Raw genomic sequence first — 17512 nt, 5'->3', positions numbered from 1 at the left:
ATAATGGTCAACTGATTGACTAAATGATGCTGTACAATCTTAGCCAAATAAGGAGGGCTGATTACTATGCTTTGGATTTGTGTGAGAGACAAATAGAACAGGGGTCATATAAAGCAAAAGCCTAAGGACTAGATTTAATCATTCTTAAATTGGCCTGTATTTAATAAACTTTGTTCCAGACTTTAACTGGATAGTGAGTTTGGCAGATTTTCCAAAAACAAGTGTTGGGTCTGCTGGGGGACTCAACCTGTAAAACACGGTTTTAGAACATGAATGGGCCCCATGGTCTTATATGGAATCTACCATGTGGCAGTGCTGACTGTGCCTTTTGCTGTTATAGCCCATCTTATAGACCAGTTGAAAAGAAGGCACGGGCACAAACACAAAATAATAACACAAAAAACAAGAACTATGATAACGCATCGCAGGGACCCAAAACACCAACAGGAAAATGAGGTTGCAGACTGACCTCACTTCCCTAAATAGGTCAGGGTTGCTGCATGTTCAGTTCCCATTCAGTTCTCTGCACCACTGGTAGGAGTACTGCCAGCCAGAAACACCGAAGAAAAACTGAAACGAAAAACCTACTGACACAGGCTCTTCCCCATCTTCTGGGGGGGGGGGTAGGACAGCTGGCAGCAGGTCAGGGGAGAGCAAGAGAGACTGAGCTAGAGCACAAGGCAAGAAAGCCTCTATAGACGTTAGCCCAGGTGTAATTAACACAGGTGTGTTCAATTAGCGCAGACTCCTGGGGAAACGGGCAGGCAATGAACATTCAACCACGAGGCTGCACCAGAGGAAAGTGACAGGCGCTCCTGGAGGGGAGGGTTTCAGGTGGCCTGATGGCAGTTCCGCATCACGCACCAGTGGTGTCTGCACATTCTATACGGCACCTGCAAGTCCAACCATCGAGCTGCGCATGGAGAGTCCTGCTCCGACTCAGGTCTGCTCAAGCATGAATCGCAGACCACGGTTTGATAAGAAGGGGCAGCTCACAAACTATAGCTTGGAGGGGTGCGCATGCATGAGTCTTTTCTCCTGAATCAACAGCACAGGTTTGTGACAATAATAAAAAGGAGGGGAGGAGGGCATAAAAAATTAAAGTTAAGGACAAATGTTGATTAAACCAAGCCTTAGGAGTCCATTTCAGGGTTTCATTTTTTGTGGGTTTAAACACTATCTCTTACTGAGAGGAAGGTGTTGATCTTCCTGGCAGTCATTTTTTGGGTAGTTTTCACTTCCCTTTTTCCAAATTAGATCTTCAGATTTGTACAGCTGACGATTGCACCATCGCCCATCGGGACGGGCCATATCTGCCACCACAAAGACTCATGACAAGCCATGGCCTGCTGGCGTCTCTGTTTCAGTGCTTTCAGTTTTGCTCTCATTACAGTGGAATGCAATTATTGAAGAAAAAACAAACAAAAAGAAAGAATTCTGAGACTTGGATGGTAGTAAGGGAAGAGCTTGGCAGAATGACAAAACACAACATTGTGTCGGTCACATTTCGAGCTGGGCTTTATGAAAATTATGCACGATCTCCCGATTTCCTGAAATATTGTTTCCTGGAATCGCTACGGAATAGTGGCTCTTCAGCCCACATGCTGAATGGACAGCTGTTCTTCAGCAGTGTTGTAGCACAGAATGAGAGTGTGCAATACAAACAGAAACCAGTCCGGCAGGTTTAGGGTGGCCGTTCAGTGCGCTCAGAATACTCTTGAAGTATTCGGTGTTATGAGGTTATGAAATGTCAGCTCAGGGCCTTCGTTTTTTAAATTTAATGTCAATGGTCGGATCTTTCTTTCTTCATGTAGTGTTTTTTTTCCATTTCCTAAAATGAAAGCCTATATTTCATTCATTTGGTGATAAATGATTACTGATTGCAGAACAGGTTTGGAGCACTATATTTATTTATTTATTTATTCAGTCATGCAACAATAATGTCAGCTTAGTACAGAGCAGCAGAAATCTGGGGATTCAAGATTTGTGAGGACTTGAGTGGGGTGGAGGGGGGGGGGGGGGGGCGGGGGGGGGCAGGCAGGGGGGGTTGGCAGGGGGATGAAGGAATGGTCTAAGAGCCAGACTGGGAATTCAGGGACCAACACCCCTGTTCTTTTGATATGTGCAATTGGATGGCACCTCATAGAACACAGTATCCTGAAAAACAGGGTCCATCAGAGCACAGCCTTTGCTGACTGAGCTACCCAAGAGGCACATAGTTACATTGTCATTTTGTGTCCGTTATTCCTCACTGAACGGGGAGAGGTTCACAGAAAAGCTGTTTATGTCTGCAGGTGTGACTGCAGGTGTGATGTTTAAGCAACGTGTCCCCTTTTCTCCTGCAGCATGTGGGTTATCTTTCAGTCAAAGCACTATAAGAACTGATAAACTTTCCTCCCCTCAATAGCAAAAGTTAGAAAGGAAAATAAGTGCAAAGTAGTACAGTAGTAGTACTGTTGAAATAAGGAAAATGCAATCTTCCTTTCCTAACAGGGTTATACCTGAGGGAAGTGTCCCCTGTCTGTGTTCTCACTTTTTCGTCTTTCTCCTCTAATTGTCCGTTTGTTTTCTGCAGTACGGTAACAATCATATTCTCATGGTATAGCGTTGGACCCAGAGACTGTAAAAACCATGGTTTACTTTTTCTTGCACTTCTCAAAACAGGAAGGATGTTTTTTTTTTCAGAACAGAACAGAACTGTGCTAAATCTGGGTGTGAGGAGTTGGAAATGATCGCAGTCTGACTTTCGGTCCTTTAACCATGGCGTTGCCTGCTGCTTCCCCTGTGAAATGCAAATGGACATCCGTAAATTTGGGGATATGTCATACTGCCTCTCTTCATCTCTTTCGCACCCCGAGAGGCCCCGTACACGGTCTTGAGTGCAGCGTGCGTGCGAAAGAGTGTTAAGTGTGAAAGAGTGAGTGACAGCTTGTCTGTTAGGCCTGCCAGTGCTGCTTCCTCACAAACCCGGAAGTTAAAGACTGAGGGACATCTGAGTTCTGCTATTTCCACTGACAAAAGTAACCAGAGAATACACACTCAGAACTGTCAGAAGAATCATTGCCAAATGTTTTATTATTAAAAAGATGTGGAAATTCCTGATGTCAAAAGAGAAATGTTATTATAATAAATGAAGTGTATTATTCATATCAAGGAAAGTAATACTCTACATAAAGATAAATATAGCAGAAGTACTATTGTACTATTGGGATGAAAAATTATTTTTGAAATGGTTGTAATGATTGTGTGGTTGGTTTTTGGTTGATACCAGGTATGTACTGTAGCTGGTGGAGGGACAGGCGTGAAAAAGCCTGGAAAATGTGTTTGTTTGGTTTGCTATCTCCAACCAAACCTCCCCCCCAAGAATGAATTCCTGTCCACAGCTATGCTTGATTATTTTTAGCTCATACATTATTTGCATAATGTTTTTTCATTTTGTTCAAATACATGAAGTTATTTATTCTTTTAACTGGGGGTACATTAAAAACTGATATTAGAAAAAACACACATGTACTATGACTGCAAAAGTTCTGAGAGGAACAAACAATTGTATTTTTTCTGAAACTTCCCTTTTAAAATTTTGCAACTTTTTATGCTCTGCACACTTGTGTTAGGCATCTGTGTAGCATTCTCATCCCTCTGTCTTTGGAAAATGGCACCCCCTGCTGTTCATAGTAATGCCACTACAGTTCCACGCAAGCTGATATATGCAACTGAAGGGCACCAAAAAAGCTTTGACTGTAGAATGATTATATTACACTTAATAGTTCAGGTTTTATATTCCGTTTGTTTTGTGAAATTAATATCCTCTTTGTTTTTCTTCCCTTTTTAGGTCTCAAAGGGGGTGCTAGGCTGTAAGTAAACCCTTCTACAGAATTACTAAAGCACAGTTCAGTTGAAGAATGTGTCTGTGTAGGCATGTTACTGTACAGTATGTGTGTATACGCATGCATGTGTGTCTGTGCGTTTGTGTGTACACGTGTTTGCGTGTGTGCACGTGCGTGTCCGTGTGTTTGTGTATTCATTTGTGCGTCTGCATGTTGTAATTATAATCTATAAAACAATATTAGGAATAACAGTTAAGGATTTTAGAAATATATGTGCTGTAAAAATATAATATAAGTAGAGTTTGTATGACTGATTTATATATTAATATGTATTATAAAAAATATATACTTCTATGACTGCATGATTATGATACATTTTATGTAAACTACATAAATATGAGGTAAAAGCTCATATTACAGACTTTCTGTATTTTTTTTTTTTTTTTGCTGCTATTTAGGCACTGGATGTACATTTAATAAAACAATATCAACATCTGAAATAATCATATCTGGGGCAAGCGACTGTACAATGAGCTCTTCGGCGGTACTCCAAAGAAATACTCCAAAGGGCAAGGACCTCCATGTGTCAGGACTAGTGCCTGGAAGATCATACGACTTAACGTTGAACTGTCCTATCGAATGCTGCATACAGTTTACAACAAGTAAGGAGAATTCCCATACTCATACCGTATACATGCTCTCCTACCGTCCTCTCTGCTTTACATGCTGTACGTGTACTCAACTTTTTATTTTGTGTGACTGAGTTTGGAAGACATATTTATTTGTTCAGGCATAAGATTACAAGGTTGGTATATGAAGTGGATCCAGTGGCAGCTTGGGAAGTCTTTCTGTTTTGGGGTGTTCTTCTCTGCTGTGCACATAGCCCACTGACTACTTTATACTCCACAGTCCAAACTGTAGATAGCTAGCAACACTCAAAGGAGGACTGTATCTCTTGCTAATGAGAACAGGTAGCCTGTGGGCACTTGGCGGTTCATTACATTCTATTATGTGACGTTATATTTATCCAAAGCAATGTGCAGTATAGGAGAAACATAAGTGCACTCATCGGATTAATGTGAGCAGTAGTGGCAGGCCAGGCTAACAGAATTCCCAAATCAGCAGGTAAAGATGTGACATCACTAAAGCGCTAGTGCAAGTTAATTATGCTAACGATGATGTTACCCATCATTGGGATAAATTCATGTAGTGGTGACCCATGGAATCCAAGGGTGAATTAAACCAACCTACCCTCGACAGAACGAGTGTCAGTTGTGTCCTGAAGCTCTGAACTCCTGGTCAGCTGATGAGAGCCAAGATGGAGGTTCAAACCAGTCGCTATGAGACCCGTACAAAATGTTATTTGTTCACCAATTGTTTCCATGGACCTATGAAACAATTATCATCAGTCATCACATCATCTGTGCCTCTGAGCTGGACTGTTCAATTTTTTTTAAATATTCCAGTATATTCAGATATGATGTGATAAGTGTGCTAAATCTAATGCAAAATCTGAACGTACTGCAATGATGGTTGTTGAATTTAATGTAAGCCTGCCACCCCAACCTCCCCCTCTCTTTCACACACAGAACCTGATGTCATCAGGGGTCTCACCTTCTCTCAAATCACCACGTCATCTGTGCGTCTGAGCTGGACTGCACCTCAAGGAAATAGCTCATTTTATAGAGTAGGGTGGAATAACAGCGCTGTATCTATGAATATAACCACCAATGAAACGTCTGTGGACATAACCGGTCTGACCGCTGGAGCTCAGTACACCTTTTATATTGTTGCGGTCGCTGAAGACAGGCTTTCTGAGGGAGGCTCTGTCAATGAGACGCAGTACACAAGTAAGTGTTCCATAACAATTCATAACAATTATAGCCTGTTGAAAATATCAATCACTCTTATTTCTCTACAGTATGGTTCCAGTTGTACTAGTTGTAGTCAAGAGATCATCATCGTCTTATCTGTTATTTAGGAAAGTCTTTCATCTTCCTGTTCCCAACCTACATGTTGTTTGTCTATTTGTATAGTACATTTTGTCTGTTATGGTCAATACTGAAAAAATGTCCCCACAAACTGGTGAATTTTTAATCTTGCATTGCTGTGAAACTATTTAACATTATTACAAGCATTTTGGTGAAATTACTTGATTGACTGTGAGGATTGTGACAATTATGTTGGGAATGACTTTGCTTTGATCATAGCTCACATTAGCCATTGTGGCACACTCTGGTGAAGCAAAGTTACTGATGAGAGTCAGTACACCATGGTTCTAGTAACACTCTAGTCGCTTTATCACAGATGCTATAGACCAAAAGAATACTCAACCCCATATTTTTAGCATTGCAATTTCTGTCTACCAATTGTTAAAACCAGGATGTTTCAACATGATGTTACATTATATCATGAGCATTTAGTCAACACTCTTATCTGGAGTGACTTTTTAAGACAACCTTTACTCTTGTTTCACATAGTATACATTTATCCAGTAGGATATACTGAAGCAATTCAGGTGAAGTGCCTTTCTCAAAGGTACAATGGCAGTGTCCTACCTGGGAACTAAATCTGCGACCGTTGGGTTGCATGCCCAGTTCCCTAACCGCTACACCACACTGCTGCTTCAGAGTTAACATTCACTGCGAGCTATGCAGTCCTGTGCTATCATATAGGACCACAAACTCCTGCTACACCCAGTTGTTGTGTTGTGTTTGTTCATTGTCAAGTGCTCTGACCTTTGCTACATTTTTGACAGTTGACCGAATACATCTACTAACTGCGTATGAAAAACATTGAAAGGTGTTCAGTTATGATATAATACAGCATTTCCCAACCTTTTTCCTTCTGCAACACACTACTGTATAACCACAGACATAGCGTTAGGTCAAAGTCATTTCATTATCTGGGCTGAAAGTATTACAATGATGGTTGTTGAATTCTAACCGGAATTCATAGTTTTTTGTACGTATGTAGTATAACCATCCCACCCCCTCCCCCTCTCTTGCACGCACAGGACCCAATGTCATCAAGAGCCTCTCTGTCACTCACGTCACCACGGAAACTGTGTCTTTGAGCTGGACTGAGCCGGAGGGAAATTGCTCATTTTATAGAGTAGAGTGGGATGACAACACTGTACCTATGAATAAAACCACCAATGAAACGTCTGTGGACATAACCGGTCTGACCGCTGGAGCTCAGTATGTGTTCAGAGTTGTTGCGGTTGCTGCAGATAATCAAACTGCGGGAGATTCTGTCAGTGAGACTCAGTACACAAGTAAGTCTACCACCAGGTGGTGCATTTCTGCTTAATTCAAAACTTGAATGTAGACTTGTCTTTTTTGTAACATTACAGCTATTTTGACAAAAGAGGACTGCTAATGTTGCTAGCTAGTTAGTTTCAGTATTGCTTCAAGCTATTCATTCCATACTGCGTACCTTGAAACACAGCATGGTAGCAGCACTGTGTAAACTCCTTGTTTGAATGATTGTACTAGCTGGCTGTATTGCTCCATGTGATTCTGTCATTGGTAATTACCACAGCCAGTTCAGATCATCTTTTCTGTGTTACCAGGGTTCTGTTCTCCCCTCAGCCCTCTAATATATCTGCAGTGAGTTGATAGCTGTGTGGTTTAAGCAGCTGTGCATTGGAACATATTTTCCATGAATAACATAAGTGAAATAATAAAACTGACACAAAAGGCAATTATAGAGAATGGCTCCCCTCCCAGACCCCTCACAGCACATTGAGGGCACTTGCTCAAACAGCCTCTTTGTCTGTTATGACGGTGCCCAGTTAGTGCTTGCATGCTATAACGTACCAGATTCAGTTAGTTCATCAGCTGTGGCACTGCGCACTGTGGTGCAAATCTAGACTGTGATAGCACTGCAGCAGCAACTGAGCTCAATACTGAGGTGACCTGTACTCTGCTCAGAGCCGGCTTAAGGGAACCAATGAGAAGTATGCACACATTTCGTCCATTTTATTCATTTTTTCTCCCCCTCCCCCTCTCTTGCACGCACAGGACCTGATGTCATCAGGAACCTCTCTGTCACTCACATCACCACGGAAACTGTGTCTTTGAACTGGACTGAGCCGGAGGGAAATAGCTTGTTTTATAGAGTAGAGTGGGATGACAGCACTGTATCTGTGAATAAAACCACAGAACAAACGTCTGTGGTCATAACCGGTCTAACCGCTGGAGCTCAGTATGTGTTCAGAGTTCTTGCAGTTGCTGCAGATAATCAAACTGCAGGAGATTCTGTCAATAAGACTCAGTACACAAGTAAGTCTACCACCAGGTGGTGCATTTCTGCTTAATTCAAAACTTGAATGTAGACTTGTCTTTTTTGTAACATTACAGCTATTTTGACAAAAGAGGACTGCTAATGTTGCTAGCTAGTTAGTTTCAGTATTGCTTCAAGCTATTCATTCCATACTGCTTACCTTGAAACACAGCATGGTAGCAGCACTGTGTGAACTCCTTGTTGGAATGATTGTACTAGCTGGCTGTATTGCTCCATGTGATTCTGTCATTGGTAATTACCACAGCCAGTTCAGATCATCTTTTCTGTGTTACCAGGGTTCTGTTCTCCCCTCAGCCCTCTAATATATCTGCAGTGAGTTGATAGCTGTGTGGTTTAAGTAGCTGTGCATTGGAACATATTTTCCATGAATAACATAAGTGAAATAATAAAACTGACACAAAAGGCAGTTATAGAGAATGGCTCCCCTCCCAGACCCCTCACAGCACATTGAGGGCACTTGCTCAAACAGCCTCTTTGTCTGTTATGACGGTGCCCAGTTAGTGCTTGCATGCTATAACGTACCAGATTCAGTTAGTTCATCAGCTGTGGCACTGCGCACTGTGGTGCAAATCTAGACTGTGATAGCACTGCAGCAGCAACTGAGCTCAATACTGAGGTGACCTGTACTCTGCTCAGAGCCGGCTTAAGGGAACCAATGAGAAGTATGCACACATTTCGTCCATTTTATTCATTTTTTCTCCCCCTCCCCCTCTCTTGCACGCACAGGACCTGATGTCATCAGGAACCTCTCTGTCACTCACTTCACCACGGAAACTGTGTCTTTGAACTGGACTGAGCCGGAGGGAAATAGCTCGTTTTATAGAGTAGAGTGGGATGACAACACTGTACCTGTGAATAAAACCACCAATGAAACGTCTGTGGTCATAACCGGTCTAACCGCTGGAGCTCAGTATGTGTTCAGAGTTCTTGCAGTTGCTGCAGATAATCAAACTGCAGGAGATTCTGTCAATAAGACTCAGTACACAAGTAAGTCTACCACCAGGTGGTGCATTTCTGCTTAATTCAAAACTTGAATGTAGACTTGTCTTTTTTGTAACATTACAGCTATTTTGATAAAAGAGGACTGCTAATGTTGCTAGCTAGTTAGTTTCAGTATTGCTTCAAGCTATTCATTCCATACTGCGTACCTTGAAACACAGCATGGTAGCAGCACTGTGTGAACTCCTTGTTGGAATGATTGTACTAGCTGGCTGTATTGCTCCATGTGATTCTGTCATTGGTAATTACCACAGCCAGTTCAGATAATCTTTTCTGTGTTACCAGGGTTCTGTTCTCCCCTCAGCCCTCTAATATATCTGCAGTGAGTTGATAGCTGTGTGGTTTAAGCAGCTGTGCATTGGAACACATTTTACATGAATAACATAAGTGAAATAATAAAACTGACACAAAAGGCAATTATAGAGAATGGTTCCCCTCCCAGCACATTGAGGGCACTTGCTCAAACAGCCTCTTTGTCTGTTATGACAGTGCCCAGTTAGTGCTTGCATGCTATAATGTAGCAGATTCAGTTAGTTCATCAGCTGTGGCACTGTGCACTGTGGTGCAAATCTAGACTGTGATAGCACTGCAGCAGCAACTGAGCTCAATACTGAGGTGACCTGTACTCTGCTCAGAGCCGGCTTAAGGGAACCAATGAGAAGTATGCACACATTTCGTCCATTTTATTCATTTTTTCTCCCCCTCTCTTGCACGCACAGGACCCAATGTCATCAAGAACCTCTCTGTCACTGACGTCACCACGGCAACTGTGTCTTTGAACTGGACTGAGCCGGAGGGAAATAGCTCATTTTATAGAGTAGAGTGGGATGACAACACTGTATCTATGAGTAAAACCACCAATGAAACGTCTGTGGTCGTAACCGGTCTGACTGCTGGAGCTCAGTATGTGTTCAGAGTTCTTGCAGTTGCTGCAGATAATCAAACTGCAGGAGGTTCTGTCAGTGAGACTCAGTACACAAGTAAGTCTACCACCAGGTGGTGCATTTCTGCTTAATTCAAAGCTTCAATGTCGACTTGTCTTTTTTGTAACATTACAGCTATTTTGATAAAAGAGGACTGCTAATGTTGCTATCTAGTTAGTTTCAGTATTGCTTCAAGCTGTTCATTCCATACTGCGTACCTTGAAACACAGCATGGTAGCAGCACTGTGTGAACTCCTTGTTGGAATGATTGTACTAGCTGGCTGTATTGCTCCATGTGATTCTGTCATTGGTAATTACCACAGCCAGTTCAGATCATCTTTTCTGTGTTACCAGGGTTCTGTTCTCCCCTCAGCCCTCTAATATATCTGCAGTGAGTTGATAGCTGTGTGGTTTAAGCAGCTGTGCATTGGAACACATTTTCCATTAATAACATAAGTGAAATAATAAAACTGACACAAAAGGCAGTTATAGAGAATGGTTCCCCTCCCAGACCCCTCACAGCACATTGAGGGCACTTGCTCAAACAGCCTCTTTGTCTGTTATGACGGTGCCCAGTTAGTGCTTGCATGCTATAATGTAGCAGATTCAGTTAGTTCATCAGCTGTGGCACTGCACTGTGGTGCAAATCTAGACTGTGATAGCACTGCAGCAGCAACTGAGCTCAATACTGAGGTGACCTGTACTCTGCTCAGAGCCGGCTTAAGGGAACCAATGAGAAGTATGCACACATTCTGTCCATTTTATTCATTTTTTCTCCCCCTCCCCCTCTCTTGCACGCACAGGACCTGATGTCATCAGGAACCTCTCTGTCACTCACGTCACCACAGAAACTGTGTCTTTGAACTGGACTGAGCCGGAGGGAAATAGCTCATTTTATAGAGTAGGGTGGAATAACAGCACTGTATCTGTGAATAAAACCACCGAACAAACGTCTGTGGTCATAACCGGTCTGACCGCTGGAGCTCAGTATGTGTTCAGAGTTGTTGCGGTTGCTGCAGATAATCAAACTGCGGGAGATTCTGTCAGTAAGACTCAGTACACAAGTAAGTCTACTATTGCAGGAAAGGTGCTCATGTTGTGCGGAAAGCAAAATCTTGTATCAAAGTTTTCTGAGAGGCTATTCAATATTCAGGCTTTTTGTGTCGTCTTTAACAGTTGCTAACAAAGCAAGTGTTTAAGCAAGCATTGCTTTACTCATTTATTACACATTTTTTGCTCATTGTAAATTGCTCCTCACGTGTAAAGAAAATCATAGTGCCTTCTTAGCTTTTTTATAAATTAGTGGGTCAAATCATTCTTCAGTGCCCATACCTCCCTGTGGTCCTCTTTTGCCACACAGCTGAAGCTAAGCAGGGCAATTCTGTTTTAGAAGTGGTGTTGGTGTGCCAGTAGAGGACAGGCTTCTCTGTGGACCAAGTAGAACAGCCAGTACCCCAGTGCAGTGATGGTTTCATTGTAATTTGGGAAGTGCTTCCTTTGGGGGTGAGACAGTAAACTGAAGTTCTTACAAAATGGGGAAACGGGTTGAAAACGTAACTCCTGATTTACTTTAGTCACTTGAGATATAATACCATTTATCATAAAACAAGTGTTTTAACTTCAGTGTCCTTGTCCAATTCCAAAACTGGCCTCAAAGTTGCCCCCCTCTCAAATGACTGAGTGAACAATCCTTTACATTTCCCACCCATCTCGATTCCCCTGGGGTGTCACTGGAAATGTAATCACTTTAAAAGTTCTTGGGGTAACCTTTCTGGTTAAATAAAGTTGAACAAAATCACAAGCTCCAACAAATTACAAAAGTGTGACAAACTACAAAGTTGAATTCAGGAAACCTGCAACAGGTAATTCTTGGCCTAGCAGTGGTGTGGTATCTTTTTAAAACATGTAAACAGTGGTGGTGACAAGTGTTCTTACACATGATTATGACCAATAATTGGACAGGAAGCTGAGCTACATGCTATGTGTGGATGAACAAATGGCTGCAGGATGTTGTTGAGCCTGAGATCACGACCATTATCCTGTGTTCCAGTAGAACTACAATATGTGATTTTTTATATTCCAGTATATAAAATCAACTTTTTAGATATTTGGAAAGTTGCAAAATCAAATGCAAAATGTGAATCTGCTGCAATGATGGTTGTTGAATTCAAGCTGGAATTAATCAATTTTTTAAAATATTTAATGTAAGCCTGCCACCCCCACCTCCCCCTCTCTTTCACGCACAGAACCTGATGTCATCAGCAACCTCTCTGTCACTCACGTCACCACGGAAACTGTGTCTTTGAGCTGGACTGCGCCGCAGGGAAATAGCTCATTTTATAGAGTAGAGTGGGGTGAGAGCACTGTATCTATGAGTAAAACCACCAATGAAACGTCTGTGGTCATAACCGGTCTGACCGCTGGAGCTCAGTATGTGTTCAGAGTTGTTGCGGTTGCTGCAGATAATCAAACTGCAGGAGGTTCTGTCAGTGAGACTCAGTACACAAGTAAGTCTACCACCAGGTGGTGCATTTCTGCTTAATTCAAAACTTCAGTGTAGACTTGTCTTTTTTGTAAGTGTTTGATCAGCACCGGTGTGCAATGTGGCCATTCTGTTGGTAGAGATGTGACGTCTGAACCACGTGGCTCACAACATTTTTCTGTGTCTACGGCAACAGGGCCAGAGAAAGTGGTGATTGTGTCTAAGCAAACAGGAAATAGCAGCCTGGGCATTGCCTGGGAACAGCTAGGGAAGGCCAGTGCTACCTCTTATGAGGTAAACCTGAACCTGACAAACTCTGCCCCCCAAATTCAAAAAAATCTAAGTACAACTGGAATGGAAGCCAACATTTCTGGATTGAGCCCCGGGAGGATCTACGACATTACTGTGACTTCAGTCGCTGGATCTTTCAAAAACACTTCTGACATTTTCCAATTTGCCACTAGTAAGTGATGAACAAGCCATGTGTTATCAAACAAATTCGTGGCATTACAACATTTTTTGTCTTGCAATGGAGTTGATTGAAAATAACTGCATGAATAGTAGTGTCCTGTCTGAGAAATATGGAGCATGCTGCTCTATTTTAGGTCAGAATTTACATTGATAAAACCTTTCCTTTTTATTAAGGTGATATAACAGTAGTTCATAAGCATATGTTTCACTTGTCTTTGTGTGTGTGTTCCTGCAGAACCCAACCCACCTCAATCCATTAAAACAAATCAAACAAATTACTCCATCTCAGTCACATGGAAGACCCCTCTGGGCATGGATGGACTTACGGGGATCAGCTACAACATCAGCTACCAGAGCCGCAGTGATTGGAACCACATCAGTGTTTCAGAGAACAATGTCACCCTCTCCCCCCTGTCCCCCGGGACAGAATACAGCATTACCCTGGAGACTATGGGACCTCAGAACCTGAGAAGCACAAGTGTCCACCTTCCTGTGTACACTGGTGAGTTCACCTGAGATGGCCTGTTCCCTGCTGGCTGCTAAAGCCCGTGATGGTTTGCAGTCTTCTTATATTTAAAAACATGCACCTTTGAATTCTTTCTTTAATGGGAACATTTTGAGAACATATAGGACACACTAGCATTTGATGTCTGTGGCTGGTCCCTGGTTATGTACTTAATGGTCATCTGCAACTTCCTGTCTGCAACTTCCAGTTTCCAAGACCCTCCATATTATAATTGCTGCACTTCCTGTTTTGCAGCACCATCAGTACATTTGGCACCTCAGGTTACAGTTGACTTTGAATGGTGTCACACTGTTATTTGCAGTTCACTAGTTGATTGGGTTCAGGCCTCTTGATCATCATTATTAATGGAAATATAATAACATAATGATTCTTTCAGTAATATAATATATATAAAATATAATAAAGTTATTATATTTGTGTCAATGTTCACTCGATGGCAACAAATACGACTGTGTTCACAGGTATGACTTCTAACGTTATTACCCTCATTTTGAGATTTAGCACTGAGGTGCAGATTGATCTTAAAAATCAAATTTGTTTACTTTTTTGACCTTTTAGCACCTGACTCTCCATCAGATGTGAAGGCTGTTGGTACTACGACGAATATGACTGTGACCTGGAGTTCAAGTGGGGGCAGTTCCTACAATGTTACGATCTGCAATAGCAGTGCTGTGCAGATAGACAGCAGAACTGTGCCATCCGTTCAGCCAGTGTTGTTCTCCAATCTGAGGCCGGGACGGCTGTACAACGTTAGTGTCTTTGTCCTCAGTGGGCCCCACCAGAAGTCAGAAATGATAACAAATGCAACATGTAAGCAACCACTAGTCCACTCCACGCATTTCTTAACCATTGTAACGTCTAAGTGTGTTATAGAGTCTGAACATGTTATAGAGGCTCAGTCTGTTATAAATTAGTCTAGATGTGTTGTAGTCTCAATCTGTTATATAATTGCATCTACACCTGTTACTGAGTAGAGTCCAAACCTGTTATAGACTCCAAACCTATTATAGATTTGAGTCCAAACCTGTTTTAGAGTAGAGTCCAAACCTGTTATAGAATAGAGTCCAAGTCTGTTATAAAGTAGAGGTCAAACCTATTATAGAGTAGAGTCCAAGTCTGTTATAGCGTAGTGTCTAAACCTGTTATAGAGTAGAGTCTAAACATGTTATAGAATAGAATCTAAACCTGTTATAGAGTAGAGTCCAAACCTGTTATAAAATAGAGTCCAACCCTGTTATAGATTTGAGTCCAAACCTGTTATAGAGTAGAGTCCAAGTCAGTTATAGAGTAGAGTCCAAATCTGTTATAGAATAGAGTCTAAACCCAGGGGCATCCAATCTTCTCCAAAAAAAGGCCGAAGTGGGTGCAGGTTTCTATATTTAGCCCAGCACTAATACACCTGATTCTACTTATCAAGGTCTTGGTTGAAGGCCACATCGATAAGGTTTAAACCTGTTACTTGAGTCTAGACCTTGTCAGAGTAGTCTAAATCAGTTATCTATATACTAGAAAGAACAATAATTACAGTATCTGAAGGTTTAATATTATGCTCATTCTGCTAGGACAACGGCCTTCAGAACATCTCCTAAAGAAAATCGTGATTAAAAATCGATACTTAGAGACCAGTGTAGTAAAAAAAAAAGAAGTGGTCTGAGGGGACATGCGTGTGAGAGTGTGTAAACTGTGCTTATATTCGATTATTTAAATTATTACAGATCCTAATCCACCTAAAGCCATTAAAGTGGTGGAGCAGACCACTGGATCCATTAACATCAGCTGGGGCAGACCACTGGACATGGACCTGGGCCAGTATAGCTTCACTGTGTTCATATCCAGTCCCAACCTAATGACTGCAGACAACTGGACTCGCTTGGATAACCTTACATCTGGAACCCCCTATAACATCTCCGTGGTCACCGTGGGACCATTGGGATACCAGAGCATGCCAGTCCGCATATTAGCCACCACCAGTGAGTGGCCCTAAAACCTACACACACCCATGATTTTTATTATTCCTAAAAAACATTTGATAACCATCAACATGGTTTATCGTCAAGCCCTACGGTACAGTAATGATTATAACGTTGTATAGATTTTCTGAAAACCCTGAGTTCTTTTTTAATGTCATATTTATTATCTTGACTAAGCATCATCAATCAATTTTTTTACTGATGTCTAATGTAGTTATTAAAGCTCTATGAAGCATTAATAACTGCTTTATTAAGAATTAATAACTGTACCATATTCTAAAGTTTTACCCTGCAATTTCCCTGTAGCAACTAATATTATTTTGCTGTGGATAAGTTTTGTTGCCTGTACAACAGAAAAATTGCAGAAGTAACCACAAACTACCACAGTAAATTGTCCTCACCCTGGGCAAAATTCTGGTTCTATGCCTGTAAGCCAGTTTTTTTGTAGTTGGTGTTGTTTGCCATAATGCGTTTTAAAGTTACTATGGACAAAAGCACCTGTCAGACTAATGAAAATGGGATGTGGGCCATCAGACAGCCTATTAGCCCTGCCTCTGGGGTATTTTTTCAAAATTTTTTTGGGCTAACAGATCATTTTTCCTTCAGGGCCCTATCCTGTGAGGCAGCTGCGGGGAGCAGCGATCAATACATCCAGTATCTTGCTGATTTGGGATCAGCTGGAACCAAAGGACGGTTATACGTACAACGTCACAGTGGCATACCCCAACGGCACCCTGAAAAAACTAAGAGTGAACAGTACCACTGTGCACATAGGTGGACTGCAGTCAGGGTACAATCACACTTTCACCATCACAACCCTGGCAGCCGATGGCACCGCAGCCGACCCTTGGTCCATCAGTTTATTCACAAGTAAGCCTTCCACGGTTAACCTCAACATCAAGCGCTAAAACACAGACACCACTACCACTTCAGCCTGTAATTCTTCCTAGTTGTTTCATCAAGATTGGACTGTAACTTTGGCGTACAAATACATTTGAGCGATACTTTATTTTTCTCACAATTGAAGAATAAAAAGACACAGTTCTGTGCTTGTTGAATACACCCAACTGCTTTCGTTAAGAAAAATACATATCTCTCAATAACTCATTTATCTCTAAGCTAAAGCACAAGTGTAGATTGAATCAAGGCGAAAAAAATGCACGTACAGTACATTTAAAGCACACGATAGAAGGAATATGACCATCTCTCTAGTTCATGAAGTTACTCAGCCATCCACCCATCCATCCATTTTCTTAAATCACTTATTCCTGGTCAGGGTTGTGTGGTGGGGGATGGGGACTGGAGCCTATCCCAGCATACATTGCACGAAAGGCAGGAAGACGCCCTGGACAGGTCACCAATCCATGGCAGGGCCCATACACCATTCACTCATGTATTCATTCCTACATTTATTTAGTCTCCTGTTGGCCTACTGACGTCTTTGGACTGTGGGAAGGAACTGGAGTACCCCACAGTCCATGCGGACACGGGAGAAAATGCAAACTTCACACAGAAAAGGATTCTACCTCAGTGCCTTCTTGCTGTGAGGCCATCGTGCTATTCACTGCACCACGCGCTAGTCGCTCACTCTTCTGAATTCTTACATTTGCAGAGCCTGATCCCATTGGGGGATTAAAGGCTGTCACGCTGAACACCACCACTGTGTACCTGAACTGGACTCGACCTCAGGGGACCCAGTCTGACTACTCTTACAGGGTGGAGACCACTGGGTGCACATCTGCCCCAAAGAACCAATCGGAGAACAGGGAGAGTGCTTATGTCACAGATCTGAGATCAGGGTCCAACTGCACCTTCACAGTGTATTCCCGGGTTGGGAAGGACACTGAGGGAAAGCCCGTTTCAACCTCTCAATACACAAGTAAGAACTTGTACAGTACTCCTTTCTTACATTTTTATGTTATATTCCTAGTACAAAATGGCATAAAAGTGAATGGAATAATAACTTGTTTGTTTCCCATGTCTGGAAATTAATAGCTTCCACAGTG

At 42.1% G+C, this 17512-nt stretch overlaps 1 protein-coding gene across 14 annotated transcripts in view; it reads left to right on the top strand.

Moving 5' to 3' along the window:
• LOC118227346 (receptor-type tyrosine-protein phosphatase eta-like) overlaps positions 1 to 17512 on the top strand; it is a 43139-nt gene that overhangs the window by 14219 nt on the left and 11408 nt on the right. For 2 of the 14 annotated variants that reach the window (XM_035417693.1, XM_035417692.1), the window contains exons 2-16: positions 3833 to 3854; positions 4286 to 4489; positions 5417 to 5677; positions 6844 to 7104; positions 7853 to 8113; positions 8862 to 9122; positions 9854 to 10114; positions 10861 to 11121; positions 12304 to 12564; positions 12736 to 13002; positions 13246 to 13512; positions 14095 to 14346; positions 15252 to 15506; positions 16113 to 16376; positions 17119 to 17385. In XM_035417693.1, the coding sequence (XP_035273584.1) occupies positions 3833 to 3854; positions 4286 to 4489; positions 5417 to 5677; positions 6844 to 7104; positions 7853 to 8113; positions 8862 to 9122; positions 9854 to 10114; positions 10861 to 11121; positions 12304 to 12564; positions 12736 to 13002; positions 13246 to 13512; positions 14095 to 14346; positions 15252 to 15506; positions 16113 to 16376; positions 17119 to 17385 (3625 nt within the window). Of the gene's footprint in view, positions 1 to 3832; positions 3855 to 4285; positions 4490 to 5416; positions 5678 to 6843; positions 7105 to 7852; positions 8114 to 8861; positions 9123 to 9853; positions 10115 to 10860; positions 11122 to 11276; positions 12565 to 12735; positions 13003 to 13245; positions 13513 to 14094; positions 14347 to 15251; positions 15507 to 16112; positions 16377 to 17118; positions 17386 to 17512 lie in introns of those variants that run through there. The other 12 variants (XM_035417697.1, XM_035417694.1, XM_035417695.1 and 9 more) reach the window with 12 other exon arrangements.

Source organism: Anguilla anguilla, chromosome 5 (assembly GCF_013347855.1).
Source record: "Anguilla anguilla isolate fAngAng1 chromosome 5, fAngAng1.pri, whole genome shotgun sequence".
Taxonomy (NCBI): Eukaryota; Metazoa; Chordata; class Actinopteri; order Anguilliformes; family Anguillidae; genus Anguilla; species Anguilla anguilla.
The sequence above is the reverse complement of the archived record's forward strand: the minus strand, read 5'-3'. Positions and strand labels throughout refer to the sequence as shown.